This window comes from Barbatula barbatula (assembly GCF_947034865.1).
Source record: "Barbatula barbatula genome assembly, chromosome: 20".
Taxonomy (NCBI): domain Eukaryota; kingdom Metazoa; phylum Chordata; class Actinopteri; order Cypriniformes; family Nemacheilidae; genus Barbatula; species Barbatula barbatula.
Window position 1 is genome coordinate 7,970,236 of NC_136783.1, and position 23,033 is coordinate 7,993,268.

At 38.7% G+C, this 23,033-nt stretch overlaps 4 protein-coding genes across 14 annotated transcripts; 2 read left to right on the forward strand and 2 right to left on the reverse strand.

Moving 5' to 3' along the window:
- Nucleotides 1-3,487: 3,487 nt before the first annotated feature.
- On the forward strand, nt 3,488-8,373 carry slc1a6 (solute carrier family 1 member 6; the record flags this gene model as incomplete). The annotated part of the gene is made up of 9 exons (XM_079482915.1): nt 3,488-3,743; nt 4,239-4,376; nt 4,555-4,762; nt 5,080-5,122; nt 5,196-5,506; nt 5,979-6,212; nt 6,764-6,958; nt 7,261-7,395; nt 8,175-8,373. The coding sequence occupies exons 1-9, from the start codon at nt 3,527-3,529 to the stop codon at nt 8,371-8,373; spliced, it is 1,680 nt and encodes a 559-aa protein (XP_079339041.1). The 5' UTR covers nt 3,488-3,526.
- A 1,593-nt stretch (nt 8,374-9,966) lies between these two features.
- Nucleotides 9,967-13,461, reverse strand: ccl44 (chemokine (C-C motif) ligand 44). Its single transcript, XM_079482744.1, has 5 exons — nt 13,341-13,461; nt 12,921-13,050; nt 12,473-12,620; nt 12,331-12,363; nt 9,967-10,349 (listed from the first exon to the last, which is right to left on the reverse strand). Exons 1-5 carry the CDS (start codon nt 13,399-13,401, stop codon nt 10,341-10,343), a joined length of 381 nt encoding a protein of 126 aa, XP_079338870.1. The 5' UTR covers nt 13,402-13,461; the 3' UTR covers nt 9,967-10,340.
- Nucleotides 13,462-15,710: 2,249 nt separating this feature from the next.
- Nucleotides 15,711-22,667, reverse strand: pole4 (polymerase (DNA-directed), epsilon 4, accessory subunit). Of its 11 annotated transcripts, none has more exons than XR_013788096.1 (6): nt 22,438-22,470; nt 18,216-18,544; nt 17,360-17,444; nt 17,223-17,264; nt 16,816-16,912; nt 15,711-16,637 (listed from the first exon to the last, which is right to left on the reverse strand). XR_013788096.1 is itself a non-coding variant. In XM_079483568.1 (5 exons), the coding sequence occupies exons 2-5, from the start codon at nt 18,459-18,461 to the stop codon at nt 16,576-16,578; spliced, it is 435 nt and encodes a 144-aa protein (XP_079339694.1). In that variant the 5' UTR covers nt 18,462-18,544; nt 22,438-22,491; the 3' UTR covers nt 16,284-16,575. The 11 variants fall into 11 exon arrangements, 7 of the variants coding, with proteins under 7 accessions (XP_079339693.1, XP_079339694.1, XP_079339699.1 ...); XR_013788097.1 differs by lacking the exon at nt 22,438-22,470 and adding an exon at nt 18,901-19,327; XR_013788098.1 differs by having other exon boundaries at nt 16,280-16,637; nt 18,216-18,494; nt 22,438-22,472.
- LOC306909749 (zinc finger protein 862-like) lies at nt 19,924-22,005 on the forward strand (the record flags this gene model as incomplete). The annotated part of the gene is made up of 1 exon (XM_079483781.1): nt 19,924-22,005. One exon carries the CDS (start codon nt 19,924-19,926, stop codon nt 22,003-22,005), a length of 2,082 nt encoding a protein of 693 aa, XP_079339907.1.
- Nucleotides 22,668-23,033: the final 366 nt, after the last annotated feature.

Sequence of the window (23,033 nt, forward strand, 5' to 3'; positions counted from 1 at the left end):
AAACAAAGTGTGTTCTTATATTGGTGCAAGAATTGTATGTCGCAGGTTTTATATCATAAAATAATTTAAAGTGTTTGCACAAGCTTATATTCTTATTTACATTCACTAAGTTGTTCAATGCATTTCAATTCTGTTTGCGAGCTGTTGAGTGTGTAATTACAGCTAAATGTAGAACATGTATGCAACATACCACCCACGCTCCAGCAGGCCCAGTGTGTTACCATAGCAATGCAATCTGCTGTCACCTTTCAGAAATAAAAACTGTGCTCTTTTATGTTAAAGCCATGTTTTAAGTTGTTCATAAACTCCCGAGAATTGATACACAAGCATTTTTCACAAAAAGCAAAAGTATTATTTATTTATGATACCGTATTATTTAGCATTTTTAATACCAATGTAATTTCTCCACACGGTTTTAGGTCATTGTTCCTGTAACATTAACTTCAAACTAATAAAATGTACACTTTATTTTTTCTTTATTGGTTTTAAATTGTTTGTCATAATACAGGTAAGGTTGTAACTTGAAAGAAAACAAATGCTTTAGGTGATGGTTCGTGTTTATGTCCTACTTGTGTAAATCATATGAATAAATCAGAATTATAAATCATGATTTATTTATAATACCATTTTAATAAGCATACCTGTGGACTTTGTCTCATTGTTTTCCATAACATACAAGTATCAAAAAATGTATAAACCCTTAACCCCATCAATGTATTCAAACATTTATTGAACTACAGTTTGCGCAAAGGTTCCTTGGAGGAAAAGTAGCAGTCAAAAGAGTGAGAGATAACATAGTAAAACAGGCCTAAGACACCGTGTAGGAGGGTGAGTGGGTAGACTGGAGTAGAAGGTCATACACACACACGCACACAATACAGGGCTGAAAGCTAGACCCTAACAAGCGCTCGAGCAGGCATGTTGTCATGGTAATAAGAAACGCAGGATGTTTGGCTCTTGGCCATATAGTACCACAGTGCATCAGAACACTTCATATAAAGTTTTTGTTATTATTATTTAATAAACACCATATTACGTTTAAAATAACTTTGGATACAACCATTTTGTTTTACTTATAGTCATACGTTTACAATGGATGCATTATTATCAACTCTCAGCGGGTGTTGTGGATGAATACACTCAGTAATAAACGCGCCTCCCCCAGACTTTATCAACTGATTATTTGCGCTTTAGGGAAAGCGGATCGTTTTTTCCTCCGCACAGGAAGAATCGTTAGCCACCTCTTCCCACGCATAAAACACTTGGGTGGATTTTCCTAAGTGGTTTTAATTTATTTCGTGATTTGCAGGAGCAGAATAACGCGGAGTCTCCCGTCCGTTGCGCAGAGCGCTCCATAGTCTCCCATTGCAGCGCGCACTTTTACCATTACGCACGGCGAGGGTAAGTGTTTTTAATTGAAAATTGACTATGTGCTTTTACTTCAATGTCTATAAATTCACCCTATTTAACTGCGATGAGAACTTAGACGTTTCTGGCGGATCGCGTTTATCTAAGTTGGCTATCGGGACAAAATGAACACTCAAGTGTTAAAGCGGTTTCTTAATGAAAATTAAGACACTTGTTCAGTTCACATATAACACCAATCCACTATTTTCCGTTATGAATGGGATGTTGTCCAGGTGTGATCAGGTTTCTCTTTGGGTAGCTATTTGCTGACTGTGGTTAGGGGGGCAAGATATGGTCATCTTTGTAGTTCTCACCTGGGGTGTTTATAGATGTTTTATTATTTAAGCTGATCTGAGATCAGTGGTGGGTTCCACATGTTGGGAACAATGTCGAGAAAACTGGCCCTGGATCGGTCTGAAAGAAAGACATTGACCCATATAGTGCTGCCCAGTATGTGGTCACACAGGCGGTAAGAGGATTTCTGAAGGTCAGGCGAAATGACTAACTGTTTCATGTGTGGCACATGTGTTGAGCTCTACCTGGCATCAGTTAAGCCAACAGTGTCGCCAAGAAGACTATATTTCTTTCCACCAAGAAATCTACGGCACATCAACTCTGAATAAACATGAGTGGTGAGTAAACTGAGGATGGTTAATACAAATGAATAGAAAATCATCATGTAATTTGCATAGTGACGTGGAAAAACATTTTACTTATGTTAACCTGAATCATCATTGCACTGTGTGGACATTTATTTCTTAATGACGGGTGTGAAATAAGAAACGAAATAGATTACATTTTTTTGAGGATAAACTAAAATATGCTATATGATGCTGTAAGTTGTATGTGTTGCTATGCAGTTGCTAAGTGGTTCCAAGTATTTTACAAAGTTCTATTTGGTTAATGTTTAGGTGGTTGGTTTGGCACTTAGTTTCTGGGGGTTTCTTGACCAAGTTAAGAGCCCATACAGTCCTAAATATGATTGTCCGGTCCTTATCTATTTGTGTGTACATTTAAATGTACGTTTAAATGTACGTTTATGAGGTTTCTTTGCCCGACCGCTAAACTAACTAAAGACTTCTAATTGTTGAGTTGGCAGAACTATACTAACAATAATCGCTATAATTCTATCCCGGTGTGCATCTAAAACAAAATTGATATCGACCATCTCAGTGGAGTGTGTACTGTTTATCTGGAAGTCATGTGTTAGCTGTTTGTTGTGTATTTAACTTTCATAATTAAAGCATTTGAGTCATTACTTGTCGTTAACGCCGAGCTTGGTGCGTATTTGATAAGCAGGTGGTGAATTTGAATGCGCTTTCTGACCATTAAGGCAACTCACTTAATTGACTGCTTTCAAAGACTTAAGATAAGATATAAGAATTGGTGGAAAAATATTTAAGTTTTTGTCACACATTCACCGGTTTTTGTCTCATAAAATAAAAACACAATGCTATTTTGTCTAAAAATTTTTTGTGTTGTTCAATCAAATAAGTCAAGTCAACTTTATTTATATAGCGCTTTTTACAATTTTCATTTTTACAAAGCAGCTGTACAAGAAAACATACAAGGTTATGCAAGTCAAAACACAGGTCAAATATCAGACAGACTATAAATTAATATATGCAGTGTTAATTAAATAAGACTATCAAATTCTAGCATCCCCGGTCAATATGTTAAATGCAGAGAATTGACATACTATGCATACTATACAGCATAATTAACTACTGCATTGTAATGGAGTAAGAGAATAAATAGTAGTAATAATACAATTTCTTTAACACCCCCATCCCACACATCTCATTCTGTCAGTTCACAACAGGGAGTGGGTTGGTAAAGCAATTAAAGATCAAAACATTGTATATAATCTGTCCTTTCTCCAATATATAATATGTATATCTTTAAAGCTTTTAAAAAGTCACATGTATGTTAAATCTTGGTTTACTGAGTCCTCGATGAAACATGTCGAACTTAAGGATGACATAATAATGAAGTTATAAACAATAAAACTAATTACATTTTCTCCTATTAATGCCCTGTTCGGTAATCCTCTCCCCTTCTCTGTTTTTCTGCATCAGTTTCTCATGAAACCCTTTTGGATCATGTGTTAGAGCTGATTATGAACGAGAAGCCTCCAAACAGCACCAGTCTGTTTCTGAGTGAAGATTCTGAGAAGCCTCAGCGTGCCGACGAAGGGCTGCAGCGTCTGTGCAGGGCTATAGAGAAGCAGATGTCTGGAGGCAGGAGAAAGATGAGCGGCGTCACACGAGAGAGCGTCAAGACCTTCCTGCGTCGCAACGCCTTTGTGATCTTTACTGTGGCCGGCGTGGCTTTAGGTAAAGCAGGACATCTGTGAGAAAAACTACAGGAGAGCACAAAGAACAGCGAAAACCGGATGACTGTTGAATGATTTTTGATAATGTTAAAAATAATTGAGAATAATAAAGTGAACTTTTACAGTACAAATGTTTTATTTCAAAGCATGTGCAAGTGTTATCATTGTTGTGTTATGTAGAGTGTTGCTTAACTTGATCATTGTATTGATCCTATATATAGAGTTCCCTTGCATTATAGTGCCCTATTGGAAATGTTCCTTACTTTTTACTCCATAGGTTTGTCGTAGCAAGCAACGGGGTGAATGGAGATTAAAAAAATCCGATTTTTCTGAAGTCTTCTGCGTCTCAAATTATAATCATGTGTAAAACTCCTCTAGTTATTCAAGAGATCTAAAAATTGTGCATTCACAATTTTTTTTTATTCGATTTTATCTCATTTGTGTGAGTTGCAACTGGTTAAAAATGTAAAATGTCTGTGCCCTGTGCATTGCTCAGGTGTGCTGCTGGGCTTTGCTTTGAGACCTCATAACCTGACCCCCAGAGAGGTGAAGTATTTCTCTTTCCCTGGAGAACTGCTGATGAGGATGCTTCAGATGCTTGTTCTACCTCTTATCGTCTCCAGTCTCGTCACAGGTACGCCGCCACACAATATAGTGAAGCATATATTTACATACATTTGTCATAGATGTTAAATTATACGCATGCATGCTGATGGTCAAAAGTCTGGCTGTAAGGGATGAACTATAAACGCTATTAATCAGATGTTTTAAAGATGAAATGTATATTTCGCTGCACATTTTGCTTTCTGCAGGAATCTCTTCCTTAGACAGCAAGGCCTCTGGGAAAATGGGAATTCGGGCCATCGTTTACTATATGGTGACCACATTTATAGCTGTTTTCATCGGTATTGTCATGGTAATTATAATCAGGCCAGGTAAAGGAAGCAGAGACAGTCCGATGGCCTCTAGTGGCAGCATTGAGCCGGTGCAGGCCGCTGACGCCTTTCTGGACCTGATAAGGTGGGGAGAGGGACAGTTCACCCTAAAATACAATTCTGTCATCATTTATTGCCTCATGTTGTTCAGAAACCGTGTATGACTCTTTGTTCAGTGGAATACAAAAGAAAATTTTGGTTTTGTGCTCCTACATTGGAAGTCAATGGGGATAAGTGTTGTTTGGTTACCAACATTCTTCAAAATCTCCTCTTTTGTGTTGTGCAGAAGAAAGAAAGTCACACAGGTTTGAAATGACGAAAAATGTATGTTCACTATCCTTGTAAATGTTGTTGGCGCATATCTCACAGCATTATAGAGTTTGATTATTCTTGCTCTTGCAGAAACATGTTTCCACCAAATCTTGTGGAGGCCTGTTTCAAACAGGTTTGTAAATCCTCTTTCACTCTTTAAATAATGTGACATTAAAAGATGTCACTAACCTCCCATCTTTTTCCAGTACAAAACTTTATACAAGAAAACCGTGTTGACCAAAAACATCACCATCACCGTCAATGCAACAGAAATGATGAACTCTACAGATCTCCAGACGTCGAACTTCAGCACAGTCCTGCAGACACTCCAGGAGACAGTGGAAGAGGTGGTGCCTGTTTCAGGTTCCTCTAATGGGGTGAACGCACTGGGGCTAGTGGTCTTCTCCATGTGCTTTGGATTAGTGATCGGCAACATGAAACAGAAGGGTCAGGCTCTGCGCGACTTCTTCGACTGCCTGAATGAAGCTATAATGCGTTTGGTGGCGATTATTATCTGGTTAGTGTCCAATTGGCTAGTTTTGATAACTGTACTGCAAAGATTTTGTTGTTTTAAAGGGACAGTTCACCCAAAATGGAAATTCTGTTCATTTACTCATCCCAAATTCATTTAAAACCCGTATAACTTTCTTTTCTCTGCACAAAAGAAGAGAGTCTGAAGAATGTTGATAGCCAAACAGCATCGACCCCCATTGACTTCCATTGCATGGACACAAAATTGAAACTTGAATTATCTTTATTTGTGTTTCACAGAAGAAAGTCATACAGATTTTGAACGCCATGATTTAAATGATAACATATAATGACAGATATAAGGGGTAGGGACAAACATTAAGAGGACCACATTTGGTCATAGGTGACAAATACGCCAGTGAATTGAATATTCATACAATAAGAAGAAAATTGTTGACATGCACTGTATGTTGAGTTTCTTTACATAATATTGTTCGGTCTTTGGGTCACTCGGGCAGGTACGCTCCTGTGGGCATCCTCTTCCTGATCGCGGGGAAGATTGTAGAGATGAAGGACCTTGCGCAGGTGGGAGGACAGTTGGGGATGTACACAGTGTCTGTCATCGTCGGGCTGCTGATCCACGGCCTGTTCGTTCTGCCTCTGCTCTTCTTTGTGGTGACGAGGAAGAACCCTTACACGTTTATCGCAGGTCTGCTGCAGGCTCTCATCACTGCGCTGGGCACATCCTCCAGGTGGGTAGATTATCCTTGGACACCGGAGCAAATGTCTAGAATTTAATTGCTAATTCACAATATATTTATAGTTGTTTGTTTGTCATTTACCAGAGTACTCAATACAATACAGTATGGTATAGTGAAAAGTATAGTACAGCGTGCCAGATTCAAGGTACAGTGGTTATACTGTAGCATCTTGGTAACTTTGCATTTAACATAACTATCTTAAAGGGATAGTTCAGCCAAAAATGAAAATTCGGTCATCATTTACATATCATCATGTCATTTCAAAGTTGTATAAGTTTCTTTCTTCTGCAGATTTCAAAAGAAGATATTTTGAAGAATGTTGGTAACCAAACAACAGTGGTACGCATTTATTTCTATTGTATAGAAGTGAATGGGTGCCAGTTACCAACATTCTTCAAAATGTTTTCTTTTGTATTCAAGTCAAAGAGGTTTGGAACTAAAGAGCGTGAATAAATTATGACAGAACTATGCCTTTAACAAATTGCTGCACCTGATGTCGTGATGTGGGGATAATGATGTCATTAAATTCCTCTGTTTCTTAGCTCTGCCACCCTGCCCATCACTTTCCGTTGTCTTGAGGAAAACAATCATGTGGACAAACGAGTGACGCGATTCGTGCTGCCAGTTGGAGCCACGATCAACATGGACGGCACAGCTCTGTACGAGGCAGTGGCGGCCATATTTATTGCCCAAGTCAATGATATGGACCTGAATTTTGGACAAATCCTCACTATCAGGTTATTCATGACAAACACATCTGCAATTAGGCCTTTAAATCAATTTTTTTTACAATCAGCAGGAACACGTCAACATATTGCACGCAGTTTCACCATTGTCTCAGTCAAAACAGAATGAACAAAATTAATTATATTTTCTAATTTAGACAACAGTTCACTTGTAAAATTTACACACTACAGTACTTAAAAATATTCCTTTGTTAATTACATCATTCTGCCAGTTTTCTCCTCATTACAACGGTATCCCCTGTGGACTCATGTTCATCAAACGGTGTATTAAAAAGCCATCATTTTCCCTCCAGTATCACGGCGACCGCTGCCAGCATCGGAGCAGCAGGCATCCCTCAGGCTGGCCTGGTTACCATGGTGATAGTATTGACATCGGTGGGACTGCCCACAGAGGACATTACACTCATCATCGCGGTGGATTGGTTTCTGTGAGTCTCTCTCAAATGTCACGTTGAAGCGTGCGGCTCCAGTAGAGAGCACTCTTCCAAAGGTTATCGATACATAATGCAGACCGCTAATCTGAAGTGCTGATGAAACATGACGCTCTTTTATTGTGCTTCTGTGTAAACAAACACTGAATTGAAACACTCTCTTTGGTAACTCAAGACTGCATGATACAAGTTCTTTATTGCTAAAAGTTTTTTTTTGGTGTTTGCTAAGTCAAGGATCAGTATTACTATTGGTCATAATTAACTTCATTATAAAATATCAAACTGTTGCATTAGCCTACTTGTTTTGTGTTAAAAGTTTTAGAGCTGTTTGTACTATAAGCAATAGGACTCTCATGCTTGATGATAAAATGGGCAAAAGCTGCGGTCGTTTTTACTTCCGTTTTGACGCATTTTCGAGTGAAATGGAATTTGGACTTAGAAAAATAGTGGGCGTGGCTTTCGTCTTGCAATTTGATTGGATGTATGAAAACAGACGTGCATTTTTAAATGGAACTGGCAGCAGACAGACAATTGAAGAGGACTATTTACAATAAACTCTGCAATATTTCATGAACAAAAAAGGCACTGTCATTTTTTATTTCACTGGGACTTTAAGCTGAAGGGTGTTCCCAAGCAATACCTAAATACAAAAATAATCAGATATGGTTTTATTTATTTATTTTATGTGGCCGAGCATCTTTTTCTACATTTTTGTCAAGTTAGGCCTGCAAGTAATTATCTAAATAGCCTATATTTTTGTTTTTGTGATCATGCAGTGACAGACTCAGGACCACCACCAATGTGTTGGGAGATTCCTTCGGTGCTGGGATTGTTGAGCACTTGTCACGACTGGAACTTCAGAGCCAAGATGTTGAAATCAGCAACTCTGTGATCGAGGAGAACGAAAAGCCGTACCAGTTGATCTGTCAGGAGAACGACTCTCTGAAGCACCGTAACAGTGAAACCACCATGTAACTAACTTCAGCACTGTTGTATTGTTTATAGAACAGAAACATTACAGTGTGCTCAATCAAATATTGTAAACAACACAGACATATCAGTATGTTCAGAATGTAAGATTTGTGGTTTTATGTCTGTATTTTGCATACATTTTGAAGTAAATTACGTCCAAGGGAGAGTAGCACCCAATGATATCACTATGCTAGTTTTATACCGTAATGCTTCAAGACTGTTTTAAACATTATACATCTTTGCATAAAGTATAAACAGTATTTTCAAATGAAGATGTACGTTTTTATTAAACCAGCATATTTACAATGTCTTTTAGAAGTGTAACTGTATTACCTCAAACACATGACGCCAGACTCACATATAGAGACTAAGGCAACTTTTCAATGTTCATTGATGTTCAATTTTATTATACAATATTGGAGTTTTACCCTAGTGTTGAGATTGTGAAGAATGTAAAAGTAAAGTCCCTACCCTAAAATGGTGAAACTATTATTGTTATTAGTATTATATTATTATTATGTTTATGATAATCTGCCATTATTTCTTAATGTTGCCATTAGAGAAAATATTATGAGTTGTGTTTGGTTGGGATAGTTCACCCCAAAATAAAAATTCTGTCACCCTTTACTTACCTTTGAGTTGTTCCAAATATGTTTAAATTACTTTGTTCTGATAAACACGGAGAAAGATTTGCTTGAAACCAAAAAGTTCTTGGACCCCATCGACTGCCATAGTAGCCACCATTGACTACCCCATCATCTTTCCTACTATGGTATTCAATGGTGGCCAAGAACTGTTTGTTTTCAAGCATTCGTCCAAATATCTATCTTGTGTTCAAGAGAACAAAGACATTTATAGAGATTTGAAACAACTTGAGAGTGAGTAATTCTTGATTTCCATTTTTGTGTGAAACATCCCTATGAAATCATTTTAGATTTTTGGTTAATTTATGCTTTGTGGCCTATTTATTCCAAATTCACAATTTCTGGTGTGATGTCTCAGTTTAGTTAATTGTGAATGTGATTAAAACCGATCTATATGTGCCAAATGTGAAAATATCTACCCCTCCTGTCAGTGTCTGAGTGACGTGTTTAATAGGGGTTGCTATACTTTTAAATGCAAACTGTATTTTATTTTCACATTGTTTATATTTTAAATTATTTATATTCAATTGTTGTTCTAAGCCTTTTTTAGTTGGCGTAAGGGTATTTTTTGGCTTGAGTACATGGATATTCTACAGCCTGGATGGTGTTAAGAAAAATAAATGTCTCAGGAATAACACTACTTATTTTCCATCGTTTCTCTTGTTGAAACAAACCCCAACACACAGTTTCCTTTATGACACACAAAAGCATCCTCCTCTAGTGGTTGTGTAGTGGTAGGACATAAACTAAAGGCCTAAATAATCAAATCACAACAGTTCACTTACTGGCACAGTTCAACAACATACCTTAGATAAATACATAAAATACAATTTAGGGGTATTCTGTCCCATGTAAAAACATATTCTTTTGAAAAAATTAAATAGACCCATTTTTTTGTACCCAATATGTACCCAATAGACCCAAGCTCTTCCAATAAAAACAACACAGTTTTCAGTGTTTTAAATGTATTTTTAATATAAAAATCAGTTGTGTTTTAACATACACAAGAGTTTGTAATTGCACTATAAATTGGCGGAGAACAGTCATATCAGTTTACTGGACTCTACAGAAGAGAGTATAAATAGAGACTATACATAGCTGCAGAGATTATGAACAACTTTATAGTAACCAGTCTCAGATTAGAATACTTTGGCATATCGATTAACAGTCATTTGAGAGAACGTCTATATATCACAATATATCTAAATAACATACTGTTTCGTAGTGAACGTTATGAGTCTACGTAGATTTTTGTCTACGTATAAGAAAACAGTGACACACAAGAGAAGGCTGGAGTTTCATGGACCACCTTTCCATCCTCATTCTTCACTTGGTCTAAAAAACAAAATGTGTTTTTATTGTTTTTAAGTGTTTCTGTTACATGTTAATGTAAAAAAAATAGACCTTGAACCTAACTAATCAGCTAAAAGATGCATAAATTGTGAAAACTGAAAGACAAAGATAAACTGCATAATTAAGATTATTCAATAAAGATAAAGATATTCAATAAAATTTATTATAAAACTACTCATTCAAAGAAACAGTTGTAATGTATCAAATCGATTCAGAGAGAGATAAACGACAAACTACTCATTAGTATACAAGTATGTAATCTGCATTTTAGGAAGTATACTTATTTATTATAAAAATACGTTTACTTTATTATGATTATAATGATCAAATACACAATATTTTAGGTTTATTGCTATTCTCTAAAAAAGTTGTTTTCAATCCAGCGTTGTGTCAAAAAGGGAAAAACCCAACCGCTGGGTAATAAATTAACTCATGATGGGTTGTTTTAACCCATTTTGTGGTCAAATAAAACCTTTTCTGGGTTAATTTAACTTAGCAGCTGGGTTTGTCTGTTTCTGATTCAACAAACTTTAAATAAGAGTTGACAATAAGAGTATATATATTTAGATTATATATAGTGTATATATTTAAAAACATAAGTTATTTAAGGGTATCGAGAGACAGACAGTTATGTAATATAATATAATTATGTAATATAATTATAATGCTTCATAGCTCATTGTTCAGCATTTTCATTGTAATCTCTGGTTGGTTGATCTCTCTTCAGAATATATTACATTATGGGTAATGTAGTTCACTTTGAATTGTATTGAACATAAGTTCCTCTGTGTTCTAATAACAATAACCTTTCATTTAACATCCTCACAGCTCATAATTTGCCTGCCTTAAAAGATTTATACTGTACACTGTAAGAGAAGTTGGGCCTAAACTGAAAAGTTTGGCAAATCTTGCATTATGGCTGACATTTTTAGTCAAAACTTGAAATATTAATTGTCAGAGAATGTGTTTGTCACCAATATATTGAACCATCCGTTTATATTATATTAAACCCCTGATGATAAGAGTCCAGGCATCAGACATTTTTTTCGATTTTAAATGAAGGAAATTCATGCGTTACGGATGTGACCATAGGATTTCTGTGAATTAACTTGTGCAAACCTTGAGCAATATTACCAGCCAAAAAGAGAAGGGATGCCTCTTTATAGAACATAAAATAATTATTTTGTTAAAATGTTTATGTGCTCATTTATGAATATGGACCGATACTTGAGAGACAAATAAAAAAATTCTCTCTTTCTCTCAACAGGTAGTGGTCTAGCTTTTTGTTGAAAGTAGTAACTTTGTATTAGCATCTATCGCTTATTGTTCCCTGAATTCTTTATAAGTCGCTTTGGATAAAAGCGTCTGCTAAATGACTAAATGTAAATGTTATGGATGTGAAAATTTACCTGACTATGGAAACACAAAAAATGGCTTTAGGAGACTTCACGTGGGTATTTAAATCACAAAATATTGCAATCTATCCTATCAGTATGGTGAAAAGCTTTGGTAAAAACTGCTCAACTAATATTGCCGAACTAAACTCTTTTATTGGCACCATTGCAAATTAGCACTTGTGGCAAAAGACTGTTCTTAACAACAGCCTACTTCAACTAAGTCCGTTGAAAATGTTAGACTAAACCCACAAAATAAATGTTGATGATTCAATTTCATTTTCATGATTCGAAGTACTTTTTTACTTTAGCTGAACATCGGTTTTCTGTTGTGAAAAATGAATAGTCTTCGCTATACTGTTGAGCTCTGTTATAACCTTGCTTCACATTGATGCCATAGAAGGACCATATCTTTCTTACCTTTTATAGTCTAAAAACCCTCAGGTTCCCCCCAAGGTTCTTCATGAAACCATTCAGCCAAAAATATTTCTTCTATGACATCAATGTCAAGCACCTTTTTAAGACTGTAAAAGTAGATCTTGTTTATTTTTAGAGTAGATCTTTATTACCTTGTTCATCTTTTGAGAATCAACAATGGCGACCTGTCAAACAGAAAAAAGGCATTTACAAAACGTTGTGTATTTACTTAACAGCATGTCAGAAGTTCTGTTTGACGACCGATAACCATCCGTTAAGCCATTGAAATATTACCTCTGACATCACAGGGAGATTCATATGTGGATGTAGCCACATGGTCCTGCGGGCTTTGGCTCCCTGCCTAAGGGACAGTTTCCGTAGTAACCTCTTCACCTTCCGTTCTCCTGGATTGGCACACTTCACCGCCTTTTTGGTGTACAATCTGCCGTGATTCCAAGAGGCAAGAACATCAGCGCTCTCAGACTCTCTCTTTACATAGAGCAAATGTTAAATCTCTAATCTGCTATGCTTCAAGCCAGTCGGGCCAGATTTGGCCCCGTTGAAGAAACAGTTTGGGCATTGTCCATCCCGGCCCGATTGCATTCTTTTGCTCTGCTTGCCTGACAATTAGCCTACTAATAAAGTAATACAATTCTGACCTGCTTAGACGGCAATGCCTGCGAGCTTTAATAGCGCATATTTTGCGTGTCTGCGATTGTTTCAGGATGCCTGAAATACTTGCATGATGGCTTTTATGCTGCAGTCTGGCCCCTCAGTCTGCACCTCAAACCTCAGCACATCTTTGGTCCGGACCTTGCCGTGAGAGTACTGCATACAACACTGAATGTCCCTCTGCATTTGGACACCATTCCCTGGCGTTAAGAAAAAGCAAAATTAAATAAAGCAAAGTGATGAAAATGTGCGAGTTTACAGAGAAAACCATGTGACGTAAACAGATCTGGACTGCTTTATGTGCCAGCCGTTACTTGTGCATCTCTCATCTTGCACCAGCATCCCCAAACAACCAGAAAACTCCAGCATCCGAAGCTTCAACAACAGGCTGACTATCAAAGCATCATGTCTCTTTCACGCCCACAGAGATCTGGTTCCTACAGCCCCACTCCGACATCGCAACCAGACGGAGGAGAGAGTTTTGCCTTACCTTCCAGGCAGCCGAAGAGCGCGGCAGAGATCAAGAGGATGGAGACGGTCTGCAGGAACATGGTGGAGCCTGAGAGGGATTTAATCCTCCGCTCTGCCTGCTGTCCTTCTTGTGCTGTTTCTATTTCTCTCCTCTCTCCCTCCCCTACGCTCTTTTCCTCACACGCACCAACACACCCACAGTCTCCCTCGCTCTCCCCTCGCTCACTGTTTTCACAGTCGTAGCCTCTCCCCTCTCTGTCTAGAAATGCTCAACTCTCTCCAATTAACACATTAAGCTATGTACCTGATTGCGCATGATGTAATCCCTTCAGATTTGGAGAGCATCGCCTCATTTCGCTCGGGAATCTACTGCGGGAATGCTCTCAATAATACATGGATGTAAAAATCTTTCAAACAGCAAGCATTAGATGAAATATAGTCTTGAGGAGGAATGTTAAACGAAGGGCTGCACCTTACAATAAAATGGCAAACTTTCCTTGACGCGTCTGATTTACTTCAGTGCAAAGATATTGGAATAAATGAAGTCCAGAGGTCTGTTTTACAAAAGGTGGAGTATGAGAAAACATTCAAAGTAATGCAACATCAGGAATCAATATGGATACTTGTGTGCAAACGCTCAGAGCCCTGTCCTCACGTCAAGTTCTTGAGTCATGTGGAGAATGTGTGTCGGGACTTTACGGTTCTGGCATACCTGAGATCATTCGATCGAAAATATGCCATCTGCGTGTCCAGGGCGGGTGGGGAGGCACGCGAGAGTTCAGCTGTGAAAATATGCACTCCCCGTGTGCACAAACCATCCTGCATATCTGTCTGACAATTAAGAGATCACCGCACAGCGTGATGAACTAAACACGCCACCCAATGTGCAAAGAGAAATCGGCTATCATTGGTGAAACCAATTCAGACCGATGAACAAAACTTTCTCAAGTTAAAAACCCAGTTATTCAAACGGATGAAGTCTGAGAAGAAATTCCATAAGCAATGTTACCAGTATACTCAATCGAGGTGACCAAAGGTTGGAAAAGAGAAACTATCCTTGTCACTTAACATATCTGTAGCAATGTTCATGATGTTTAAGTGAAACTAGTTCATCACCCAATGTGGTTGCCTGATCAATGCGAAGCGGTTGCCAAGTTGTTCTGGGCAGTTTATCAGTTGCCCAAATCACAGCTACAAAATCTCTATAGCCGTGTTTCCATCACACATTCTCATGCACACGTTGAAGAAACAAACGATGTAAATGCCAAATTTAGTATTAAAATGCCTTAATTCGCAAATACATTTTACGCTTTTTACGCATGTTTGTGACCTGTGCCAAGGAGTTAATGCAATTTTGGGAGATGGAAACACATTTGCAGAATGAAGTCTAACGTAACAAACATTAAATCAATGCGACAAATTTTCCGGGTTTTGTTTTATTTACTACTGGTTATAGGTTACCATCTTTCAAAATTGCATTAACTCCTTGGCACAGGTCACAAACATGCGTAAATTGTATTTGCGAATTAAGGGATTTCAAAGTGTGCATAACATTGTGTGATGGAAACACAGCTATAGAGATTTTGTTGCTGTGATTTGGGCAACTGATAAACTGGCCAGAGCTACTTGGTAACTGCATTGCATTGATCTGGCAACCACATGGGGTGATGAACTAGTTTCACTTAAACATCATGAACATTGCCATCATCCGTTTGAACAACTTGATGGAAATGCACCTATTTCACTTTTATTTATTGCTAACTTAAAAAAGTTTTGCTTCATATTCAGATGGAAACCCAGCTTATGATAACCTGGTTTCTTGATATTGTCTAGGTAGGGCTGCCAAACGATTAATCGCATCCAGAATAAAAGTTTGTGTGTACATAACATATGTCTGTGTACAGGGCATATTATTTTGTATTTATAACTATATATATAACTATATATATATATATATATATATATATACACACATATGTATACATATTTAGGAAATATTTACATTTTTATTCATATTTACCAATAATTTAACTTATATATAAATGCTTTTTATTTTCACAAATACTGTATATGCATGTTTTTATAAATACAAAATTAAACAAACATTTATTCTGGATGAGATGAATCATTTGAAAGTCTTACTAGGTTATTTTTAGTGCTATATTAGTGATAAAGATAATATAACCCGTGCAGTCCACTGAAGTTTTTCCTATTATCCGTTCATTGAAGAATGTTAAAAAAGCCCATGCATGCAAGGGCAGCTATGCAAAGAATTCCATGCATGTCATACTCTTTTATTAAAAAGACCTAATGACCAGTTTCAATTATTCTAGAATTAAAGTTATGTTCTGGATCAAGGCATAAAACCAACCAAATATATAATTTTTTTGGGCAGTTTTTATTTCTGCAGGATTGACTGCATCTCTCACGCTGCGAGACCACCAGGACTGGCCATTCAGAGGATACTGTTGTTCCCAGAGAACACACTAGTTAGATCTTAGGAGAGACACTTTCTGTTCGCCAATATTTTCTGCGGTTTCGTCTAGTCTTCTAATGCATATGACATCCTGACTAACAGCAAAGTCAAAGACATTTAGTAGTACACAGTAAGAAAATTACTCTCATCCTGTAAAACAGCGGATCCCAAACATGGAGGGGGGGTTTGGGAGCTGTTCCCCTAAAGGGGGCTTGGAGTTAAGAATTTGCTTTAAATAATCATTTGTGCTTGTATATACTTCGTCTGCATGTCCAAATTAAATCATATTATTGAAATCAAACCAATTAAAAAACGATACTACATTAAAAAGTTTGCAAGTTTAAAAGCACACATTTTGATTCAGTTGAGTTTGTCAGAATTAAATATATGTGTTATATCACTTTGTTGGTCAAAAATGCTTTTAGACAGACACATTCTACACACATTTTCTGAAAAATATTATAATATACAAAACAAAGTATGGTTGCAATCACACAGAGTTTGATTTATTACAGAAGCGACAACTGTATTTCGTAACCAAACTCACAACTTTTAGGTCAAATTTTCAAGTCTAACAACCACATTTTTGACAAAGTCCTGCTCACGTAACTATTTTCAATTGACATGCAATGTGTTTGCTATTATATTTAACTCAAAAACATAAATCACAAACTTGAGTTCAGTTACTTGTTCCTACAGACAGCACTTTAACAGTGACTGTAACATCTTGTGGGAACAGAACATTTCCAGACTCACATCTGTAATGCCGTTGTCAATTCTAAAGTAGTCTCCTTCTAAGTGCATGGTTTGCAAAGCGGACCAGACTTATGGAAGGGGTCCCTGTGTCAAAATAAAAGCAGAAATTTGATTCAGCCGTATCAATGAACCTCTATTTATTTATTTAAACAAAACATAGTTATATAACTCTTACATTGAAACATACAATTGGCACTTTACAACTTTCACTCTCTCAACTTAAAAAAACCCAGGCAGAACAACATTACAATGAAATACACACATTCTTCCATACTTGTCTCCGTGCGTTTAAACCAACATACTGTAAACCAGTGGACCTTCAGAACTTTATCTGAGCTGGTCCAGTCAGTCCAGGGTACCTAAGACAACCGTAATACAGAAAATATAAATAATCAAAAAAGCTGTTTTTATTTCAAAATATTCTGAAGATGATTGATTACGGTTATTTAATAGTCATCTGTGTTAATACAAGGCAGGGATCACAATGATAAAACTAAACTGAAAGAGGAAAAATCCCTTTCAACTGACTCAGTGAAAATGATTAATGATGTAGTCAACCATCCTAATAATATAATCAGTCTCCAATGGTTGGATGATGAGTTTTAAAGAAAGAAAGAAAGAAAAACACTGTTGCCAGCTGGAAATAATATAAAACCATGAATCGCTTACCTTCCAAAAATGCAAATTCATCTATTGCTTCAATGGCATTGTCTGCCAAAACAAAAGACACCAGCAATTACAGCATCAAAACTGCTGATGTTTCCAATAAAAACTTTTTATCATCTTCAGATCTGATTTTAGCTCACCCAAGTCTTTTCGTTGAAGTGTTTTTCTCTTCCCCTGTTGTGCATAAATAAGAGCATCCTTTGCAATCATTTCCACGAAAAGCTCCTAAAGGGAGAAAAGAAATAAGGTTGTTCAAGATATGGCACAGTACATACAAACAGGACTGTCAAGAGAGATTCTCCAAACAGACCGTATCAGAGAACACTCGTAATCACAATACAAAATGTAAACAAGTCAGTATGAAACGTATATAAAAACTTGTGTTTTTTAAAGCAGAAACCTTTGCTATTAGTTATTAGTGTTTTAGCTTAACTTTTGATTTACCTTATCTTATTTATTTTGTCTATTCTAATATGCGATACACTGCTGATACACTCATATATTGACAGATATGAAACATGTAGTTAAATAAATAACAGAAATGACAGGTGTATAGAGCGAGAGAGAGAGACAGAGAGAGAGAGACAGAGAGAGAGAGACAGAGAGAGAGAGACAGAGAGAGAGAGACAGAGAGAGAGAGACAGAGATAGAGGGACAGAGACAGAGAGTGAGACAGAGAGAGAGAGACAGAGAGACAGAGAGAGAGAGACAGAGAGAGAGAGACAGAGAGAGACAGAGAGAGAGAGACAGAGAGAGAGACAGAGAGAGAGACAGAGAGAGAGAGACAGAGAGAGAGAGACAGAGAGAGAGAGACAGAGAGAGAGAGACAGAGAGAGAGAGAGACAGAGAGACAGAGAGAGAGACAGAGAGAGAGACAGAGAGAGAGAGAGAGAGAGAGAGAGAGAGAGAGAGAGAGAGAGAGAGACAGAGAGAGAGAGAGAGACAGAGAGAGAGAGAGAGAGAGAGAGACAGAGAGATCCGCGTGTTTTCTCTCACCGTGGCTTTGGCTATGATGAACACGGACTCCTGACTCGCCAGACTCACGTCCGGATCGGCTTTCATCAGGGCTTTGATGCGTGAGAGCGGCAACTTGGCGAGTCGGTGCTGCTGCTGCGCGCCAGCCGCGGGCCCGCCGAGCGCGTTCCCTGCGTCCTCGTCAGGTTCGGCCGCTCGGGGCTCATCCTCAGCTCCGCTCCGGTCCAGATCACACTCCGTGGGAGCCGCGGGTGCGGTCGCCGCCATTGACGCACACGGCTATAGGAGTAGCACGCGCTTCTACAAGCGAAAGCAAAGCGGCGTGTCAGCTACTCTCCCGCCAAATCGCACTGTAAACACAAGCTCGGGTGTGAGCGAGGACGGCGGAACAGACGTCACAGCGACGTCATGTTAGCGCGTCGAATCCAGTATCAGCTCAGAGAGGTTTTTTATTTTTATTTATTGAACAAATATTCATGTACAAACAATATGTCAATAATATTAGTCCTTACCATTAAAACGTACAAAACGTCTGCAGGTACATTAAATACACACACAAATAAAATATAAAGAGCTCGGGTTTTTCTTTTAAATCATATTCTTCTATGGTAGACAAAATACTTATTGCATTTTTCTACTTAATCACTTTAAGGGCTTTTTTAAATGAAACAAATTCACCATGAAATGCATAGAACTTTGGTATCACCTTTTGGTATTTTGATTTATGAAAAAAAAATCATGAGGATGTCGTTAAGAAGTTGTCTTTGTTATTTTCCATTAAAAGTCTATATATAATGTCCTGTGCAGTGAAGTCTTCGAGATGAGGTGTCTTTGGATAAAGCCAGTCCAGCTCAGAGAGGTAGGCCGCGCTGGTTTGCGACAACCTCGACCGAAAGCCTATGCATTTCCCCCATAGACTTTAGGAAGATCGCCAAAAATCAGCTCTGTGATTAACAACGGTTAATGATGTTTACACGTTTTGTTTATCAAGATCATCTTTACAAATGAACACCGCATCTGTTACTTTTGAAGCCGAAATACAGTCGTCCGAACCGAAGTCAAAAAAGCTAACACGATGCTATAAACAGACTACACTTAAAGTCGCTCGATATCAACGTCACCACCACCAAGCCTCCGCCAACTCTTGCGGGCGTTATTAAATATGTGTTCCCTGGTAAGTAACACCCTGCGGTATAGTATAGTATTCGGAAGTAGAATTAGTAGGCCTATGTCCCGAATCGTAGTAGCCTATGTTGAAAATAGTATTCAAACGATTCCAGGATGGTCTACTACTTTCGGTAGAAATTAGAATTGCAGAATGACGGATGATATTACCCACAACGAGTTGGCGGAGTAAATTAACAAATGTAAGTTTACAGTAAACAGTACATACAAAATAATAAATGAATATATACCTTAATGGAAAGAAGGGCTGTATTTTGATGTGTGTGACAGTTATTGACCACAATTTGACTAGGCAACAATGGCCACTTCCGCTTCCTGTTAGTATTTATTGTGTCCGAAATCGACCACTATAGCCTCATTTACTATTCCCTACATTAGTTCACTAATATAGTCAGGGGTGCACATAATTGGTACGCAGTTACGGATGCGCGACAAAAATCAGGAATGCGTAATGCCACTTGTGTTACTACGCGCCTTTGCGTACTTGACCGATATTCTCATCTAACCTTACACATGACATGTTGGTTGTCAACTACTGTCAGATATGTCCAGAAAGCAACAGACATTAAGCAGCTTCTTTGGCGTTTCGCCACCAACAAAGAAAAGCCAACTGGAGCCAGAGCCGAAGAAAAGACTTTTTTCGGAAAAATGGCTCCAAGATGTGCAGTGGCTTGAAGCTAACGATGAGCGCACTGAAATGTGGTGCAAGATTTGCCGCTCAAATCCACATCTAGCAGACAAAACAGGTGCGTTTTATAAAGGCTCAAAGAATTTCAACCATCCTTTATTTGACAAACATGAAAAGAGCAAGGAGCACACGAATGTGGCGCAAGCCATTGCTAATAAACAAGCTAGCCGAGAAGAAATGTCCAGTCGCCCACTTGCCAGATGGCGAGACAAGCTGAATAAAGAACAGCGGCAAGCTCTGTTTAATATTTTTCTCCTCGCCTTCCATAAAGCTAAACACGCACGTCCCATGTCTTCCTATTCTGAGGATGTTCCTTTACTGAAGCGGCTAGGAGTAAATGTCGGAGGTGCATATCATTCACGTGAAGGGGGCACACGGATCATGCAGAGCATCGCTCACACCATCAGTGGGGAGTTACGAGCCAAGTTGCAGACTGCTGAATTTTGGGGGCTGCTTTTTGATGGATCCGAGGACATCACAAAAACTGAGCAGGAAATCGTTTACATCGTGTCTGTGTCCAGCAACGGAGAGTTTACTTCGGACTTTATTGGACTGATTGAATTGGGTGCTGAGCGAACCGCGCAGGCCATAACAGACGGACTTGTGAAACTTTTCCAGGACACAGGCTTGGATGACTGGACAACAAAGTTGGTCGCTGTGTGCACAGACGGGGCTGCTGTCAACGTCGGTATATACAACGGCGTTGTGCCAAAGCTCCGGCAACTTGCTGCGGTTGGAGACTCCCTTGTACACATTCTGTGCACCGCACACACACTGGAGAATTGCGCAAAATCAGCTGATCGCAATGTTCCCTACTGTGAGACATTTAATCGCTCTGTGGTCAAGCTGCTGCAGTTTTATTTACAAAAAGGTGGAGCAAAAAAAACTGCTGCACTGAAGAAGCAATGTGAAGAAAATGGGATCTCCTTTGTGAAACTGGGTAAGTTTCATAATATCAGATGGTCTGCATGGAGGCATGAAACACTGTTAAAAATATCAAGACTATTGCCAGCCATTATAATGCAACTGGCTACGAGTGATAACAGTGACTTGCAGCATATCTGCACAGAGCGTTTTCGGTGCTTTCTGTCAGACATGCTTGACATTGGAAACATTTTGAAGACCACATCCATTAGGTTTCAGAAGGAAAAGCTGACCATTGGAGAATGTAAGGATGAACTCATGGTGGCCATTGGACAGTTCACACTTCTGCTTGATGGTGAAAGCCACAGGGCACACACTGTTTCTAATGCGGATGCGGACAGAGACAAGACACACTTACTCAGGGGGTTAATTGAAGAGTTTGAAATCAGATATGACTCCCTCAAGTCATGTGATCATTTCTTAGTATTTGATCCTTCAACATGGCCTCAGGAAATACAAGACCTCCACAGTTTTGGAAACACAACAGTTTGCAGCATTCTCAAGAAATATGAGGCCACCTTGCAACTTGACAAAGATACCACTGTGACAGAATGGATGCGCTTAAAGCAGGCAGGAAAACGCCTGGGAGCCTCTTCTGTGTATGACTTGGTCCAAATAGTAAATACAAGTAACCCAGATGCTTACTCCAACATCAACACGGTGGTTAAGCTGTCTCTTACACTGCCTTTAAGCAGTGCAGCTTGTGAGAGGGGATTCTCACATCTCAACATAATAAAAACCAAGTACAGATCTCGTCTGTCACATGCTCGTCTCTCAGCCCTAATGCACATTCACCTGTCAAAGCAGACCACAGAGACATTTGACCCAAAGCCTGCTGTTGACCTGTGGATGGAGACAGCTAATAGGAGGCTCAATCAAGGACAGAGAGGTGCATCTGCAGCATCTTCATCATCTACCATGCAGGAAGCTGAAGCAGAGGACAGTAGGGGCGACACTGAAGAGGACAGTGGTGCCAGCACTGAGGAGGACAGTGAGGAAGACTGCACTTATTAAGACCACGCTACATATGAGGTGAGTACCAGACACCATCTGCTGGTACTCACCTGAGTAACTCACTGAAAAAGTTATGTGCACCCCTGAATATAGTCCACTTTAAAGAGCGGGTGAAAACGAGTGAGTAAATTCGGACACTAAGTGCACTGGAAACACTGCGGGTGCAATCTTCTGCCGAGACGTGGGAATTCATTCTGCGCGACAATCGCGATAAATGTATGTACACTCGATATTATGATGCATCATGGGATTGAATGAGTGCACTCAACAATGTCCACTGTGAATTCGGACACCACAAAAAATGTATGTCCCCTCAAATAGTGCAGTATATTAGGGTACAGGGGGCTATTTCGGACATAACCCCAGTGTGTGTAATCAATTTAGCCATGCACTCAAAAGTACCTACTATTCCAACACAAAAACAATACCTACTATTAGCTGCGTCCATGAGAGCGTGTGTACGCGACAGGAAGTAAGAGTCTGTCCAATGTCTTGAAGACGCCGCAGTGCCCTTAACGCATAAACCACACTATCTTGAATACCGCTTCCGAACGGTGCAATGGTGTTTCATGAATTCTGAATTATTTACAAGTCTTCTCGTGTTTGACATTGTGAACTTCTAAAAAAAACTAGTTGGATGTATTACGTAGTATTTCAGTACTTGATACACTCCCCCAGCAACCGTATAGGTTTCAGGAAGTTTTTCGAACATGAATTTTCTTAGTCCCTTATTGGGCAATTATCCCAGAAAAGCACGCCCACGCATTAACCGACGAGTGAGGAATATCTGCCTACCATCAAGATTGGCTGCCCTGTGGGCCTGCAGCTGCAACTCCTTACTTTTGCAATAGAGAGATAAGTCATTTGTTTGTTCACAAAACAAATTCCATCATTTCAGTGATGGATGTTATAGAAAAAAGAGACCGGACATGAACCACATGAGAAAAGTGAAAAAAGTCATAAGTATGTGTTTTGTTGACAATCTGCGCGTACTTGCAAAATGTAAAGAACACAAATTCATAGTGAAT

What these genes read in the sequence shown, in the direction of transcription:
- ccl44 (XM_079482744.1), bottom strand. Translation starts at nt 13,401, where the DNA reads ATGTTCCTGCAGACCGTCTCCATCCTCTTGATCTCTGCCGCGCTCTTC. An exon ending in GCTCTTCGGCTGCCTGGAAG is followed by an intron (nt 13,051 to 13,340) that starts GTAAGGCAAAAC and finishes TCTTAACGCCAG; the next exon opens with GGAATGGTGTCCAAATGCAG. An exon ending in TGCAGCATAAAAGCCATCAT is followed by an intron (nt 12,621 to 12,920) that starts GCAAGTATTTCA and finishes GAATCACGGCAG; the next exon opens with ATTGTACACCAAAAAGGCGG.
- pole4 (XM_079483567.1), bottom strand. Translation starts at nt 18,461, where the DNA reads ATGGCGGCGACCGCACCCGCGGCTCCCACGGAGTGTGATCTGGACCGG. An exon ending in ACTTCAACGAAAAGACTTGG is followed by an intron (nt 17,265 to 17,359) that starts GTGAGCTAAAAT and finishes TTGTTTTGGCAG; the next exon opens with ACAATGCCATTGAAGCAATA. An exon ending in TGAATTTGCATTTTTGGAAG is followed by an intron (nt 16,638 to 17,222) that starts GTAAGCGATTCA and finishes ATTTTGACACAG; the next exon opens with GGACCCCTTCCATAAGTCTG.